This window comes from Oryx dammah, unplaced genomic scaffold (genome assembly GCF_014754425.2).
Source record: "Oryx dammah isolate SB20612 unplaced genomic scaffold, SCBI_Odam_1.1 HiC_scaffold_3, whole genome shotgun sequence".
Taxonomy (NCBI): domain Eukaryota; kingdom Metazoa; phylum Chordata; class Mammalia; order Artiodactyla; family Bovidae; genus Oryx; species Oryx dammah.
The window spans coordinates 59,280,257-59,298,896 of NW_024070187.1; the positions used below are offsets into that span (position 1 = coordinate 59,280,257).

General features: G+C 45.6%; 1 protein-coding gene across 6 annotated transcripts in view; it reads right to left on the minus strand.

Moving 5' to 3' along the window:
- Positions 1–18,640, minus strand: part of APBB2 (amyloid beta precursor protein binding family B member 2) — a 376,132-nt gene that overhangs the window by 54,791 nt on the left and 302,701 nt on the right. For all 6 annotated transcript variants that reach the window (XM_040238101.1, XM_040238100.1, XM_040238096.1 and 3 more), the window contains 2 exons: positions 15,577–15,723; positions 13,081–13,208 (listed from right to left, as the gene is read on the minus strand). In XM_040238101.1, coding sequence (XP_040094035.1) covers positions 13,081–13,208; positions 15,577–15,723 — 275 coding nt within the window. The remainder of the gene's footprint in view (positions 1–13,080; positions 13,209–15,576; positions 15,724–18,640) is intronic.

The following is an 18,640-nucleotide window of genomic DNA, read 5'->3' on the forward strand; positions in this document are numbered from 1 at the left end:
TGGAAAAGACTCTGATGCTGGGAGGGATTGGGGGCAGGAGGAGAAGGAGATGACAGAGGATGAGATGGCTGGATGGCATCACTGACTCGATGGACGTGAGTCTGAGTGAACTCTGGGAGCTGGTGATGGACAGGGAGGCCTGGCGTGCTGCGATTCATGGGGTCGCAAAGAGTTGGACACAACTGAGCAACTGAACTGAACTGAACTGAAAGGGAAGGCGGGGAGGGGAAAAACTAGATTGTGCCATAAACTATATTTCTTACGGGTTAGGGCAAAATAGCTTGAAAGCCAACGACACAAAAAACAGACGGCTACAAAGAATGTGGGGGCTCACACAACAAATTAAAAAAAAAAATCTAACAAATTTCCTTGCAAAATTTATTTTCATGTGAGTGAACACACACGCATAATCAAGTTAAACAAGGCTCCCTTCAGAGGTGCTGGGATTTAAGCTCCCATTGGGTTGGGTTGTGCCCTGGAGGAGGGAATGGCCGGTTCGATCCAAGGAAACACAAAGTCTACATGAGCAGAAAGTGGGCAAGTGGGAAAGGACAGCAGATAAGGGAAGGGAAGTGCAAGGCGAGGGCACTATCCCACCATGCTGGGGGCAGGGACAGAATCGTTAGCGCCTGACCACTCCCTACATGTCAGTGGGGGCAGTAAGTTGTTGACTGTGCAGCTGATTAGACAGCAGAGCCATGAACCACAGTGGACTAAAGGCAAAAGTGACCTGGCTATAGGTTGGCCAAGAAGGAGCTGTGTACACACCACTATCTACAGCCTCATGGTTTGCAGTAAGGAGAGAAGCTTCTTTCATAAGGTGGATGAATTCACTGGAACTCAGACAGATGCTTACAGATTTAGTTATGACTGGTGCTCTCTCATCATTATCCCAATCCCCATTCCAGTTCTGTTCAAACACTGAGGGGTGGGAGGGCTGCTGAGGGATCAGGGCCAGGGAGAATCAGATACTTTCAATCTGAGCCAAATACCTATTGCACAGATTTGGTAATCAAAGAAATGACACTGGTGCCTCAACTGGTGCCATTTGTAAACTTCTTGCATAGCTGACCCCGCCCCACAGGCTGTCGTTCCCTATGTAGTTTGCCTCCTGGGACTGATCTGCTTTCAGTGCCTTCGTAGAAACATTTGGTTCTACTGGGCTAATAACTGAGACTTAGATTTTTCTGGCTTTGTTTCCAATAAATTTATACATAGGAGTACTCCCTTAGGGGGGTGCCAAGAAAAGATTTAGGGATCAAGAGGCAGGGGCCACAATTTTCCAGCCACAAAGGGACCCTCCACTCTACCACGACCTGCGCTGCTCTCAGCTGGGTGGTCCAGGATCCGGGGCCTGGGTGCCTGAGTCCTGCCTGAACGTGGATCTCTAATGGGCCAGGGCTCATTTGGCTCAACTGAAAGTATCTGATTCTCCCTGGCCCTGATCCCTCAGCAGCCCTCCCACCTCTCAGTGTTTTCATGCTCTCTGCATGAAAAGAGGAGCCCTTGAAAATGCAGCTGGAGCCACTCATCCAAAGAGGCAGACTTGGCAAGACAGGGCCTAGAGAAGCAATTATAAGCACAAAGCACTGCCTTCAGAGAATGGTGGCCTTCTACGCACCCCAGTCCCCTGCCCCAGTACCTGACTGCTCTGTTTGCCATGCTAGCAAGCCCTGGAATCAGCCTCCTGAAACCCTGGGCTCCTGCAGAGGCTGTAACTGTGCACTCCTACCCCACCCATCCCACCCCAGTATTTTCAGACTCTTCTTCCCCTTTGGCATGTTTCTGGTGTAAAATACCAGGCAAAATAACAGACTTTTCTAGGTTTTCTTTTTCTTACTCCCCACTTTCTCCCCATTCCACTCAACTTTGCTGGATGTGTGAATGGTGCCAGATGAGCCTGTCACTGCCTCTGTGTTCCTTTATTTATAATCTAAATGATTCTTTCCTGGGTTTATCAAGATTTACCCTTTTCACTAAAAATGAACTCTTTGGCTCATGTATTTTTATTTGGCCCAAGTCTAATCTGGAGAAGGAAATGGCAACCCACTCAAGTACTCTTGTCTGGAAAATCCCATGGATGGAGGAGCCTGGTAGGCTACAGACCATGGCATCGCAGAGTCAGACACGACTGAGCGACTTCACCTTCACTTTCTAATCTGGTACTTCTAATCTCTGGCCACTGAAACCATGCCTGCCTGACTCTGCTCCCAGGACCTTACCTTCAGAACTGAGTCCTTGTTTGAGGACCCTGACTTCAATTTCTTAATTCTTATTTTTTATTTCCTTCCTTTTCTTCCTTTTTCTAAAGAGTAGTTCCAAGAGCACTCTTTGGGGACTGCCTAGAAAAGAAGACTTCCCAGTTGAAATTATAACAAAGCAACAGGAGACGCGGTGCTGGAGCCCATAGGTTGGGTGCTGCTAAGAGGAAAAGCAGCAAACATATTAAGAAAGAAGGGAGCATAACTTGGTTGTCCTCTTGCCAAAGGAGAGAAGCAAGCAAACTGGAGAAGAGAAGCATGGACCCCAGGGGCAGCTGGTGTGACTCATGCCAACCCAGGCATGAACATGCCTTCATGCCGGAAGGAAGGATGGAAGGAAGTCATGGATCCCAAGTGACTGGACTGAACTTTCACTACAGGATAATTTTTACAAATTCTCACTTTTCTCTATTAAAAAAATAAGTCTCGCACGCGCAATTCATTGCCAGGCTTTAATTCACAGCTCTGATATGTAAGCATCAAGTCTAGTTTAATAAGAGGGTTAGGGACACACTAAGCCACTTGGTTGTGGCAGGGGGCCAGGGGATTCTAAACATTAATGTTAGCCTTTGAAGAGGCATCATCTTATCAAGTCAAGACTCACAAGGAACCAATAACAGATGAGTTTTAGATATTTAAAGTCAAAGACAAAATCATGCCAACATCCCATGTTTTAAAGTTTCTACTGATGTTTATAATCTGTTATGATTGACCCAGGGTAATACTTTAAGGAAATATTGTTATTCAGTTGCTAAGGCATGTCTGACTCTTTGTGACCCAATGGACTGTTGCATGCCAGGTCTCCTTGTCCTTTAGCATCTCCCAGAGCTTGCTCAAACTCATGTGCATTGAGTTGGTGATGCCATCCAACCATCTCATTCTCTGTCACCCCCTTCTCCTTCTGTCCTCAATCTTTCCCAGCATCAGGGTATTTTCCAATGAGTTGGTTCTTTGCATCAAGTGGCCAAAATATTGGAACTTCAGCTTCAGGATCGGTCCTTCCAATGAGTATTCAGAGTTGATTTCCTTCAGGATTCATTGGTTTGATCTCCTTGCTGTTCAAGGGACTCTCAAGAGTCTTCTTCTGCACTACAATTCCAAAGCATCGATTCTTTGACACTCAATCTTCTTTATGGTCCAACTCTCACATCTGTACTTGACTACTGGAAAATATTACATTCTCAATAAAAGTATTGCCCCTGGGGACAATGCCTGACAGTCCTATGAAGACACCTCCACATCTCTGCCATTCTAGCAATGATCCCCACTGCAGATGGAGAGGCTAGGATGCTAAGTGTCCCCAATACCAGTGCAAGGGAAGAACCATGATTATTATTAAATTGCAGACAGTGGGATTCCTACTCCAGTATTCCTTCTCTTGATCACCCTAGCTCTCAAAATCTTCACATAATTATATACAGTGAGACACTTGAATTCCACCTAATGTCCTTGAATTTGTCTTCTCCAGTGACCAACTGTGTACTGTGATATTATAATATAATAAGAAATATATATTAGTTCTTGTCCTGGCACAAAACTCCTAAAACCCTTGTAATTTCCTGAGTGGTAGGAGTGCCTTTGGAGAAGGCAATGGCACCCCATTCTAGTACTCTTGCCTGGAAAATCCTATGGACAGAGGAGCCTAGTGGGCTGCAGTCCATGGGGTCGCTAAGAGTCGGACATGACTGAGCAACTTCACTTTCACTTTTCACTTTCATGCATTGGAGAAGGAAATGGCAACCCACTCCAGTGTTCATGCCTGGAGAATCCCAGGGACGGGGGAGCCTGGTGGGCTGCCGTCCATGGGGTCGCACAGGGTCGGACACGACTGAAGGGACTTAGCAGGAGTGCCTTTTGTTATAACAGTTGGCTCCTGACACAAGAGCTTGTAAAACCCTTGAAACATGCAGAGTGACAAGCTGATCTTTCTGTAAACAAATGAGATGTCTGGAGGTCCCCTACATAGCTTTAGGATGGAGGCTGGTCCCAGAAAAACCACACTGTGATTAAAGGGTAGGGATTTATAGTTTTACTCCAACTTCCAGGGAGGTGAGAGGGCCTGGAGATCGAGCTAATCACCAAGAGCCCATGATTTCATCAATCAGCCTGAGTAAGGCAACCTCCATAAAACTCCTGAACAATGGGGTTAGGATAATTTTGGGGGTTCGGGGTGAACACATCCAGGTGCCAGGAGGGTGACATACCCACAAACTCCACAAGGACAGACGCTTATAACCCTTTTGAACCTCACCCTATGTGCTTCTTCTTCTGGCTATTTATTTGTATCCATTATAGGAAACTGGTAATAGTAAGTAAAGTGTTTTCCTGAGTTCTATAAACTGTTCTAGCAAATCACTGAACCAATGGAGAAACTTCTCTGGGAGCCTCTGATTTACAGCTGCTCTGGCAGATGTAGGGGTGGCCTAGACTTGTGACTGAAGTGGGGGCAGTCTTATGGGGCCTGAGCCTTCAACCTGGGGGTCTGGGCTAACTCCTGGTAGTGTTGGAATCGAGTTACATTGCAGGACACTTGGTTACCATTGGCAGAGACCTGGAGAGTTGTTTGGCATGGAACACTGACATGTTGCCTGTCAGAAGTGGTTCTGTGAGCAGAAATGAATCATTTGTTGTTGTTGTTCAGCTGCTCAGTCGTATCCAGCTTTACAATCCCATGGACTGGGCACTCCAGGCTTCCCTGTCCTTCACCATCTCCTGGAGCTTGCTCACACTCATGTCCACTGAGTCAGCAATGCCATCCAACCATCTCATCCTCTGCCGTCCCCTTCTCCTCTTGCCTTCAATCTTTCCCAGCATCAAGGTCTTTTCTCATGAGTCGGCTCTTTGCATCAAGCGGCCAAAGTATTGGAGCTTCTGTTTCAGCATCAAGTCCTTCTAATGAATATGCTGGAGTGATTTCCTTGATTAATTGGTGAATTCAGGATTGACTGGCTGGATTTCCTTACAGTCCAAGGGACTCTCAAGACTCTACTCCAACACAACAGTTCATAAGCATCAATTCTTTAGTGTTCAGCCTTCTTTATGGTCCAACTCCCAAATCCATACATGACTACTGGGAAGACGATAGCTTTGACTATACAGACCTTCATTGGCAAAGTAATGTCTCAGCTTTTGTAATATTCTGTCTAGGTTTGTCATAGCTTTTCTTTCAAGGAGCAAGCGTCTTTTAATTTTATGGCTGCAGTTGTCATCTGCAGTGATTTTGGAGCCCAAGAAAATAAAGGAGTTGCATTATACCCTCAATCACTGTATCCACCATGAAGCCCAAAATCTCAGATGATTACATTTAAGTCTAAGAGTTCAAGGTGATGATTTGTGTATGAAAACAGTGACTGCTTATTCATCTGTGGTAACATAAGGCTTTTAGCGGCTTATCAAAAAATCATTTTTTAAGTATATACAACGGTCCAATAACTGAGTGACACTCTGGGTTACAACTTTTCCTGCTAAGATGTGAATCCACGTTGGTGTGGGTCGTTAGGCTATGTCGTCATGATACTATACTTCCTTCTGGTTTCGGAAGGCTCCAGTGTTCCACGAAGATTGTGGCACTTTCCAGACTGACAGTGAATCACTGGAGCCTAGCATGATGGATCACCCCTCTGCTGCATCCAGAAAGGGCCATCCCTCATCTGACTTGGGAGTCAGGGGAAGTGCGAGAGATGAAAGTTGCTCAGGGATCATCATCACAATTTTTTGCTTCCTTTTGACATGGCAGCCTCAAGCCCCTACATTTCACTGCCTGGTGCTGAAACATGCTTATGAGAAACAGTGGACCAGTTATCAAAACAGAAGATGCATTTCTCAGAAGAAATTGTTGTCTTTCATACATCCACCAACAGGGACAGCGCCAAGATGGATCGGCTTGCAAACACCCTCCACACACTCCTCTGAGGGACCTCTTAGACAATCACTTACAGTGTCTTTCCGTAAAGGTTATTCTAGACTGAAAGTATTAGCTAGCATCCTGGCATGATTAATAGAAGGCAAGGAGGCCACTTTCACAGAGATAAAATACAACCAAGGTGTAAGTCGGCAGAATGGTCAAGTAAATCCTGATGCCTCTGCTTACTGTGTGTCTGCATTAAAAAGAAATTAACTCTAGAGGTCAAGATAATATTGGAGCAAAAGGAGAGAATTACTGCTGTCTCCCTGAAGACTTTTCTCCCTGAGGCAAGACAGCATATACCTTAGATTAAACTTTTATCAGCAGATCTTGTAATTCCATCAATCTTTCATTACCAGCTGGCTCAGAGAACCCTCTGACTTCTTGTCATTAGGAAGCCCTCCATCCTCCCTGTGAGGACCCGCCTCCCTCCATCACCCCTAGGAAAAGCAACAATAGCAAAGTGAAAATAGAGGTAACTTTCTGATTAGCTCAAAAACCAAGAGGCCCGTTATTTCTAAATCCTAAAAGAGAACTGCCCTTTATCACTGACAACTTCTACCAATTTAGAAAGGATGTTTCCTTGGCACCCACAGTGTGCAAAGCTGGACAGAAAGAATAGCTGCACTCAACTTGGCCGCCTGAAAGCCCTCTTCTTGGCGGACACGCCCTCCACACTGCCTCCTGCAGTCAGGGCTAATTCAATTTAAGGGTCAACACCAGAGAGTAGCGGCAGGAGACCAGAACCACATCAGTTATTGGAACAGAGAGAGAAGATCATATAAAGAATGGTAACTACAAAACTGAAAGGGGAATAGGAAGAAATTATCATGAAGGCAGCCATTGCAAGAGGGGGCTGTGACCTGGAGGGTGGAGAGTGCAAAGGGCAGAGGTTAGAACTAGTAAAACCCAGAAGTTTGGAGAAGCCCCATGGAACAAAACCTCTGACACTGAGGAGGTGGTATGCTGGGCTGGTGTCTTTAGACTTGAAGTAGGGCCAGGGACACGCACCTTTAAAGGGGGTGCCTGAGTCAGCTGTGCTGGTGGCTGTGCATTTCTGTATTGGGAAAACTGTGTCACAACTGATGCACCGAGATAAAAATCCTGTTTCAGGATAAAGCTCACCACAGGAAGTAAGTCCCTCCCTTCCTCCAGCCACACAGTCCCGTTAAGTTTGAACCTAACAGCAGCAAACTAGAGAAGCAGAAGTATGGTCTGCAGAGTCCCGGCTCCAGCCTCACAAAGCAAGCAGAAAACAGTGGGTTTGGAGCTCAGGGACAGCGGCCCAATAACTGGCATAGGAAGCAATAGGTCACAGCCTGGGAACACTGAGGTGATTCGTTTCCAGACTGTCAGAAGCCTACTTGTTTCACCTCTTCTTTGGTGATAGTGGTATTGACTTGGCAACTGTTGGCCCAGCTAGAGACTCCATTTCCCAGAATCCTTTGCAGTGGCATGGGGCCAAAGGGATGCGACTAGAATGTGGGCATAACATGATGTGTGAAGGTTCCAGGTCGCCGTCAACTTAGAGACAAGTCCCTTGGCCAGTCAGACTAGGAAGACACCGGACAGCAGAACAGGACTTGCTGTTTCCACAGACTTCCTTCAGAAGTCACGACGACTGCCTGATTCAGTAATGATGAATGCATTATTACTTTCAACACTCTTTCTGTAAAGAACCAGGCCATATTGGGTCCACCACATTTGAGTCTCATCATGTTTTTTACCTTTCCTTTTTAAAATAATCCGTTAAAGATAGAAAGACACTTTTAGCTCGGGGGCCTCTACTTTTAATTCACACCCCTGGTTTTATCTCATTAAGGAAAGGGACCAGGCCTAGATTGTGGAGTTCTTAGTCTCCCCGCTGACCCCAGGTTACTTTTGCCCATCCATTATGTCTTGTCAGGATTAACAGAGGAGCTCCTGCTTGGACAGAGGACAATTCCCAGGAGTCTGTCTTTGCCCAGTTAGCTGGGTCACTTAAGGCAAATCACACTCTCTGACCTCAGTTAATCCCTAAAATAAAAAGGTTTAAAGACATTGGTTAATCAGCCATCTTTTACATTTAAAAGCTTGTAAGTTACAGTTTTACATATTTTAACTAATTTACAGTCAGGATGCCCCATGCATCAGCCCCCATCCCAAGTCCTGAAATTAAGCAGCATTTTTCACAAGAATCAACACGAAACAACAGTGGCAGGAAAACAAAAGCATGAACTCTGTGCGGTGAAAGACTTCTAAAGCAACTTAAACCGGGGGCTTGGTGGATAAAACCAGTTGGGAATATCCTAAAAGAAGAGAAAATGAGAAAAAAAAAAATACTCAGTGCACTTGAGACTTACTATGTTATTTAGATAAAAGTTCCCTGAGATCTTAACTAGATCAAACAGTTAAGCCCAAGATAAACATTTGAAAATTTATGAATAATCTATCACAAGGTAAAAATTGTTCATCAAAAAGAGAAAAGAGATGCATAAAACACATTCTCAGAAAAGACACTCTGCTATACAAACTATAAGCACAAACAGTGTCTCAGGGCCAAGATTCAACCTACAGAAGAAAGCGCTTTTTAAAAAGTACTTGTGCACAATGGCGGTGAGGGTTGCTGTTAATTAGGAAGGAATTTTATTTCCTCAGAGCAGGCTCAGTGGGGGTCTCCACTTATAATGGTTATTTATTACAAGGAATTCGAATTCTTCCTGAAGACAGAAATAGCAACCTAGTGTTGCCACTTATTTAAATTAACAAGTTTATTGACCAGAGCAGCATTTCCTAAAGTGTGTTCCATGTGATCACATTTCCATGAAGAAAAGAGTTCTAGTCCACATCAGCACAGGAGAACCTGTGAGAGGGTCTGGAGCAAAGGGGCTTGTTACACTTGGTTTAACACACTCTTCCAACTGACCCTAGAGCTTTTTTTCCCTCCCCCCGCCATTTCAAGGGAAGTCTATGAATATCTGACCTGATTAGTGCTCCATGCTACACTGACTTGGAAAATCCCACTTATGGGGTCTGAAACCCTGCAACTATAGCACTTTTCTTTCTTGTGGGAAACAAACGGGAATAGCAGACTACTGGCAACACCCAGAGGATCTGTGCGCCCCTTCCTAGACCTGCCACAAGAGGCAAAGAGAGTCCCTCTCTCAAGTCTCCTGTGTTCAGAAGCTGTGTCTCCTTGCTGCTGATACCTCTTTACAAGAATGAGGAGCGGGCTTTCTCCCAGGGCCCAGTGAGTAAACAGGAGAGCTGTGGCCAGGAGTGGCAGAGCCCCTGAAATTGATGTGAAGTCCCCCCCAACCCATCCTTGGAAGAGAAGCCTGGACCACAGAAACAAGATGCAAGGTGTCACTGTGGTCGCCTGCTCCAGTCCCTGGAGGCAAAATGCCAGCTCTACAACTCAGTGCCACTGGCACGTATGAGGACAGCCTCCCCACAGGAGCAGGTCAATCTGAGCGCTCCCTGGGCCTGCAGTTCCAATTCTGATTGGAAATACAGGGCTCTTTATGAAACCCCTTTCCCCACTGTGCGCCTCTGGGAGCCTTAACATTTATTTCACTGTGATCAAAAAGAACTAAAGTGCAGAACAGTCAAGAAAGAGGAGGGTGGCCTCCCTTTGCCTAGTAATCATGCTTCCCAGGTGATGATACTAGTGGCAAAGAATCTGCCTGCCAAGGCAGGAGACATAAAGAGGTATGGGTTCAATCCCTGGGTCAGGAAGATCCCCTGGAGAAGGAAGTGGCAACCCACTCCAGTATTCTTGCTTGGGAAATACCATGGACAAAGAAGTCTGGTGGGCTACCGTCCATGGCGTAGCAAAGAATTGGACATGACTGAGCGTCTGAGCATATGGCAGTATAATGCAAATGGACTCTAAGAAGCACCATAATTAAGGCTGGCGTTGAGTCTCAAGAACAAGACAAAAACTTCAGTCCTGTCCAGCAACCACTGACACCCCATGGAGAATCAGCCTCCAGTGCCAAGGAGACTTCTTAGCTAATCATAATATGAGGCTTCTCTGAATCAACCTGGGGGGTCAGTAGGGGGGTGTCACAGCTGGATCACCTCCTTACCCAAAGTAAACTTCCTCCATAAGGAATTTCTGCAGAGCAAACCAAAGCCACTTGAAAGCCTTAGGAAAATGCTAAAGCCCAAATAACTTTATAAATTCTGAAATTACATGGCTCGGTGAAGCACTCAGAATTTCACGAGAAACTGCCCTTCATGCCTCTGGTATACATACTTTTCATATTCATTTTAACCACATCAAGAAATCCCCTAAGAGATTCCATTTTCTCAGCAAGGGAAGTTACAAAAGAGAATTCGAAATGGACTTGTTTTTGCAAGCAAAATGAAACACTTTTATGTTTTATTCATGCAAAGTGTAAGTCCCTTCGCAGCATTACAAATTGAATTTGCTCTTGTCAATTGCTGTAAAGGAAAAAAAGAAAAAAGGGAATCAAAAGCAAAACCAAGTATCTTAAAAAAAAAAAATCTGGAATACAAAGGTCCCTTCTTTCAGAGCATGAAAACTGCAATGGGGAGAAACTGAAACTTTCACTGACAAGACATATTTTTAATTTACTGCTTCCAAAAGCAGCCCAGCTCAAGGGTCCCCAGCCAATGCAGGAGCTTCCTGAGGTCCTGAAAGCTAATGTGGGACCCTCAGTGTATTTCTAAATTACACTTACCTGCTAACACTGAGTAAGAACAAGAAGGGGTTTAAAGAACACAAGTAACCCAGTGCACATTTCAGAAACATAACCAAGGCAAGGTAACCTAATTTACACCGATATCATTGGGTGCAGTGGAGGGGTGGGTAGTTCTTTCCACTTTGTAGGACAAGTGAACACAGCATCTAGAACAGCCTCTGGCCCTCTGTTATCAAATGATAAACTGTACTCAAAACCTCCCTGAGGTCTGATCCCTCCCTCACCCTCTGTTTGAAAGGAAACCATGTAATTAGCTGTCTGTCCAAGTGGATGTTACTTTAACAAATCAAAGCTAACGTGCATTAAGCATTTCTATATCCCCATCACCATGCCGATTACTATACATACACACAGGCATTAAACATACACATGCTTCGTGGTCCTTGTTATCATCCCCATTTCACACATGAGAGAAACTGAGCTCAGGGCTTGAATAATTTTGTCCACTGGAATTTGAATCATATTTTTCACCCTGAACAGAAAGCATTTGGCTTTACTTTAAAGAACTGGGGTGACCTGAAAACCTCATTGATGAAATCCACTCACAAGCTAACCTTAAGAAAACACAACCCCATCCAGCTGGACATGCATATAATGATCTTCACCTCGGCTCCTGTCTTAAAAACAAACATGGAGGATAGGAAGTAGGGAAGGATTAAGCATCTTATACTCTTCCATCAAGGCTAAACTTTTTTAAATATGTACAAACATCATCATGTATTTTCCTTTAATTTCAGTGTCCAGCTCTGCCAAGCAAGTGAATGACAGGTGTGGATGCATAATCTAGCTACTTACTCCCTTCAAAGCACCTGGTACAGCTGTCACTGTTCATCACTGTTACAGAAGCTCAAAGATACAGCTGTGCTCCCTGGAAGGTTTATCCAATCAGCCATCAAAGGACACTCCACCTCTCTCTTTTGCAACCATTTCTATGTCTGGTTCCAGCAAAAATGCGTGTTCTTTGATGAAGGCTTATCCACTTTCCTTTCAGGCTTAGCATTTGGAACTGAATCAAAACACTATTGAATTTGCTACTGCCCGAGGCTGGGTGAAGCCAAGGCTGAACCCCCTAGAGGACCACACAACCCAATAAACCAGAAAACCCAGGAATGGAGTCACAGGCTCCAGAGAGCCATCTCTGTCATCTGGGATTTCACCAGCTTCCGCAATGCTCTTGTCCATTTTCAACAAAGTAATAAATCATCCTACAGCTTGTCCCTAAATGCTAGGAGATCTTCGGGCACCTTGAGAGTTACCAAAGGTTAATTATAATTCAAGAGTTAGATGCATTTCATGCAGCCCGATTACTTAATAAAGTATCAAAGTCTGATGTCTGTGATACCTGCCACTTTATTACTTAGAACATGTACTTGAAAACCAGAACTTCCCTGTTTCCAGTCACTCTGGAGAACAAAAAGATTCACAACCCATCTAAGTAAGAAGTACTTGCTGGAAATGACAAACATTCAGTAGAATTTCAGAAAAATACACACTGAGTGGAGTGTTGGTATGACCAGACATTTAAAATGTTAAAAATATTCAGCCAACTTCAAACTCCAGAAGTTCCTGATGAGCATGAGTTAATGACCTAAAGCTCCTGATCAACAAGGTTCTACTGTATAGCACAGAGAACTATATTTGATATCCTGTGATAAATCATAGTAGAAAGGTATATGAAAAAGAATATATATATATACACGTACATGTGTAACTGAATCACTCTGCTGTATAGCAGAAATTAACACATCATTATAAATCAACTATACTTCAATAAAATAATTAAAAAAAAAAAAGCTTGTGATTAGAGGCTGTTCAACCTCTCCCTTCCAACAAGCCCTCTATGAAGAAAATAGCAATAGCAGAGCATCTGAAATAGCTGAGACTCTTTAAAACAGACTGCAGAGAAGAGGGAAAAAAATAAGGTGAGAGTTCTGAGAGTCTGGATGAGCTGGGAACTTAGATGGGATGGGTAGGTGGAGAACCAGAGGCAGGCCAGGGCTGAAAAAGGTTTGAGGGACAGAAACCGGAAACGGAAGTAGCTTGGTTTATGAGGCTGGGATAGACATGTGCTTTCATTTTTTACATTTCTGCAGAGAGTTCACCGTCTAGTTTCATAGTGACATGCAGTAACAGCAAGGCTCCACCTTGGTGCTAAGCTAAAACTGGGCCACCTGGCGAGGTGACAGAGGACACGTGGGGCACTCACCGGCCGTTGTCGCGGCCCACGCCCCACACACGGATGCTGACGATGGGCTGAGCATGGAGCACGCTGCGGTCCATGGGGTCCACTAGGCTCAGCGTGTCGTTCTCCAGGACCAGGTACATGTCCTTCCCCTGGGATTCAATGAGAAGACCGCTTACCTTCTGCATAAAACTATGCATCCTCAGGACGTTTGTGGCTGCCCAGCGATGTCGCTGCAATGATCAAAATTTCGCCCCCTGGGTCTGAACTTTGTTTTTTAAGGGAGAAACATCCTCTTCTGATTAAAATATTTATAAATCCTTCATCTTCCCCTCACATGCCCAATTTCTCTCTCCTCAAATCCTCTGAAATGTGTCCCTAGCCTGCTTTCGAGCTGGTTCTTATTTTTAATTATTTATACTTTGAATCTTTAAGAAAAAAGGCTAATGGCAGGTTCCCTGGAGAATTTGGTCTCTTACTAACTCCAGCCTCTCGTAACCCCTCTGTCCCCATTCCTTCCCTTCTGCCCAGACCCTACCAGCCATCCCTGTGATGGCCTTCCTGGACCCACAACAAGGGCTGTCTCTTCTCGGTTTGTACACCACCTCTGATTTGTGTGATTTGCCCGGTAAATAGCAGGCACAGCTGTGTGACACTTCTCGGTGCTTCCGTACCTAATGCTGATGTGCCTTTATGACATCTCACGCTTCAGGCTCCTTGGCTCGTGAATGCTCTCACTTGCCTCAGAGCTTGGTTTGTGGGAAACTGAGGCTTACAGGTTAAGTGACTTGCTCATGATCCGACACAGAGGCCGAGATGCCTTTAGCCACAGGGGGTGCTGCAGTGATACCATCACTGGGGAGGAGGAGGTTTCCAGCATCACTGGTCAGGCTCTGGTCTTCTGTCTCCCCACATATTAATGGCTCTTTGAGGGCAGAAATGCTAGCCTATCCAACTTCATTCCCCTTGCAAACCCTCAGGCACTTTAGGAAATTATTAAATGTTTGCTGTCTGATGGAAAGGTGTGTCCACTGAAGGTCACAGTCAGCCCAGATGCTGTGGCGTGGATGCCAGGGAGGTCTGTGCTAAACTATGCGATGCTAAGTCGCTTCAGTCATGTCCAACTCTTTGTGACCCCCTGGACTGTAGCCTGCTAGGCTCCTCTGTCCATGGGGATTCTCCAGGCAGGAATCCTGGAGTGGGTACCATTTTCTTCTCTACCAGGATGGTCTAGTGGGGAAGAATGGTGAGGCTTTTTGGCCAATCTTCAAATTCCAAAGCGGGACAGATAAACTGCTCCTTGGTCTGGGTTTTAAGAATGATGTCCCATCACAAGTTCTCAGAGTGAACATAAGCTCTGCTGCTGAGGTGGCAGACATGGGTGTTGCAATGCCTCCGCTCATCAGTGTTTATTTAAGCCAAGCATCTACAACTGAGATTCAGGATGATCTGAAATATTCCGAAAGGGGAAGAGAGCCACTTCTAGGCAAGGGCACTGGCGGAAAACAAAACTTGTGCAGGCTGTTGTAATTGCACAGACCCTACAGAGCCTGGAGCAACAGACAGCAGGCCGCCTCAGACCTGAAGCGCCTCCCAGTGTCTCTGTTGGGAACTGCAGCTCACAAGGCTTGCTGTGGGCAGGGTTTCTTTCTATGGACATGTACGTCAAGTCATAGTTGTGTCCAGACCCTGGGCAAAGAGCCAGCTGCTAATTATCCAGTCTGTAGATTAATCATGATTGAGGTGCAGGTCCTAGAGAGATTCTGTCTCCCAGCACCTCATGGAGGCTGGGTAGCTGGTGAGCAGCTAGGTAATGGTTGGCAGAGCCAAGAGGACGAGCCAAGCTACAGGGGAGGGTTGCAGTTCCCCAACCTGCCCCCCAGTGAAGGCCAGGCTCCCTTCTTCCTGCTTTCAGCTGAGGGCTGCCATGTGCTCAGGAGCTGTGTGATCAGAGAGTCCTGAGGAGCTGGGGCCCCGTGAGCAAGGCAGGTCCTAGGGCCCCCGGGGGCTAACCAGGTGACCTGCTTTGGGATAACTGAGAGCTGACTGGGAATTTTTGGTCCCTTTTCCCTCTCTCTCTTTGTTCTTTCCCACAAGGAACTGGGTCATTGGCTGCAGCCTAAAAGAAATCTGCAGCCAGACCCAGTGGGGAGGGGCCCCCAGCGTAATTTCCACCCACCGGGAGATCAAATCCACCCCACCCCTCCCTGCCACACATACCTACACACACAAAGCATTTCCTTGGGATTGACTCAGGTCCTCCCAAAGGCAACAAAGGCCATCTTCATCAGTCAGTCCTACCAACAATCTCCGTATTACAGGACTGAACCAGGGACCACTGCTGGCTGATTACCTAAAGCGAGAATGGTTGGCCGAGTGTGGAACATCCCTGGGGGGAACCCAATAAAAACCTTCAGCGCTCTCAGTCCTGTGTCTCTCAGCTCTTGGGGCTCTGGGGTTTCATAGGCACAGCGGGAATGCAAGCAAGTCTGACATTAATTATTTTCACCTGTAACTTACCTCGCCCCAAATGCCAACTGTATCTCGGATGTCGTTTTTGCAGTAGGAAAGCTGCCTGATGCAGTTGTTGACGGCAACACTACTCTTGCCAGGAGCGAGGTCCTCCTCTGCCATTTCCACCCACCCCAGAGAGCGCACAGCGAAACACTAGGAGAAAATCAGAGGACCGGAGATTACTTACTGGCCACAGGTAGCCTAAGATCCCCTACAAAATGTGCATAATGTGTCTTCAATGACTATAAAATGTTCAGTCATCTAATTTAATAACTAATTCTTGATTGTTGAAAAATTTAATTGTGGCTATTTTTTACTACTAAAAAATGTAGTAATAACTATATTCTTGCCTACCTTTCTGTGTGTGTGTTGTTTTTTTCTTAGAACCAATTATTAGAAGTAGAATGATAGGGCTAATGGGTTTAAACATTTGTAAGCTCTTTTTTCCTAGTATTTGGCAGTATCAGTATCTTTTATCTAGTATCAGGCAGGATTTTTCAATAGTAAGAACCTCAGAGGGTTCTCACAAGGAGTAACCTCTCTGAGATTTGTTACTCGTTAAGCACCTAGGAAAAGACAATAGAAGGGAGAAGAATTAAATACATGTTTGGCACTTGTTTCTAATAACAATGGGGCAAAATGTATTCTCTAATATACATAAATGAAGGAAAACGGAGGGTGGGGGTGTGCGTTCATCATAACAAATCTCAGTGTTTGTTATTAGCACCAAATCCTGAAAAGTCTACAGAATAATGAACCTGTAAGAAAACTTAGAGCACAAATTTAATTTATTCTTTTATCATTTAGAGATACTCAATTTGAGATCATACTCATCTTCTTTTTAAAAGTTCAGGTATTCAATTTTTTTTAAATACAAAAAGTATCATATGCATGTTGCAACAAATAAAAAAATCCAAAAATTTATAAAGTTCATGGGACATATGAGGGCAATTTGGATACAGCATCTACCTAGCGGTTAACTGCCAGGGTTACCAGGTGGCTGGAACTGCAGTCTCCCATGGCAACCTGTGACGCAAGTCCCCTCCTAAGCTGCACATCAATTGAAGGGACCACGTTCCCAGGACAGGAGGGGCAAACAAGGCGCCACACTTCTGTGGAGCCAACAGGCTGACTCTCAGCATCTTCTAAAGTTTCCATAACTGCACTTCATAACAAAATGAAGAATTGCAGCGACGTGTCCCAAAGTGACCACATTCAGTCTAGTTTAACGTTCTCTGTGTCTCAGCCCCTATATCCAGATGGGGTGCCTCCTTCCTGAATTGTTAATCACTTTCTCAAAAAAATATCCCACCAAAATACTGAAAATGGTAACAGAATGTGGATCCTCAGGTCCTAGAAGGGAAGGACCAAGGTACCTGGGACCCGGTGCGGACCCCATGTGGAATGGAACAGCTCCCGCACACTGACGGTGCCCATGAGGCCTCTTAGAAATACCAAAAAGAGTATTGAAACATGTATAATATCATGTAAGAATCGAATTTCCAGTCTATGTCCGATGCAGGATATGGCACGCTTGGGGCTGGTACGTGGGGATGACCCAGAGAGATGTTGTGGGGAGGGGGGGTGGGAGGGGGGTTCAGGTTTGGGAATGCATGTACACCCGTGGTGGATTCATGTCAATGTATGGCAAAACCAATACAGAATTGTAAAGTAAAATAAAAAATAAATAAATAAATAGAAATACCAAAAAGAGAAAGTCACTGCTACAACAACTGCAAAAGCTACTCAGGACCCTGGGTCCTGGGGAAAGGTTCTGGGAGATGCCCTCACAGTTCATGTGTGCACGTGTATCTGTTGGAGAGACACTGCCCAAGAGGAAGGCGCCACAGGAGCCAGGGCTGCTCCCTCTGGGGCTCTGCTCCCTTTATCCGGAGACCAAACTACTCCTGCAAGTGGGCATGTCAGAAATGCCACAGAAGGACGCCATAGCGCGTCTCCCCACGTTTCATTAAGACCCACAACTTCAAGGGCCATGCCTTCAAGTACTCATTTTCTGCTTCCTGCAGGGGGCGCTGTGCAGCTCAGTAACTTTTCTTTGTTGGTTCCCAACGTAGTCCTGGTGAGTAAAATCACAACGCCACAATCTCCCTGCTTCCATTTGCCATTTTGATCTTGCTATCAAAGGTGGAAAATCTCAGCTCTTCCAACTTCACGAAATGTGTGGAGGTTTTTCTCTACACCAAAGAGCAGTTCTCAGTCACCAGCAGGGTGTCTGAAAGTTCAGCTCAATTCTGACACTATCTACCTGGAAAGAGCAGCAGATCCCACAGGTTTAGGGCTCAGCCCTACAAGACCCCCTTCTCCCCCACACCCCTGCCAATGTCAGTTGCCAACTGCAAACCTGTTATCACCTGAGCTTCTAGCCAACCAGCCACAGCTTGAATGTTCTGATGGACTGTCCTCATTGGGTTCGCTTTATTCACTAGAGTGGCCAGCAGAACTCAGAAACATTTTATGTACTAGATGACTGATGCAATTGTTTGGTCACTAAGTCGTGTTTTTGCGACCCCATGGACTGTAGCACGCCAGGCTCCTCTGTCCTCCACTATCTCCTGGAGGTTGATGATAAAATGATACAACTCAAGAACAGCCAGAAGGAAGAGATGTACAGGACAAGGTGCGGAGGAAGTGTGCAGAGCTCCCATGCGCTTCCCAGGGACCACTCTCCCCACCTTCCATGTGTGCACCAGCCTGGAAACTCTCTGAATCCTGTCCTCTGGGTTTTACGGAGGCTTCATTACATGGGCTGCTGCTGCAGCTAAGTTGCATCAGTCGTGTCTGACTCTGTGCGACCCCATAGAGAACACTGGAGTGGGTTGCCATTTCCTTCTCCAATGCATGAAAGTGAAAAGTGAAAGTGAAGTCACTCAGTCGTGTCTGACTCTTAGCGACCCCATGGACTGTAGCCCACCAGGCTCTTCCATCCATGGGATTCTCCAGGCAAGAGTACTGGAGTGGGGTACCACTGCCTTCTCCCATTACATAGGCATGATTGGTTAAATCACAGGCCACTGGTGACTGAACTCAATCTCCAGCTCCTCTCCCTTCC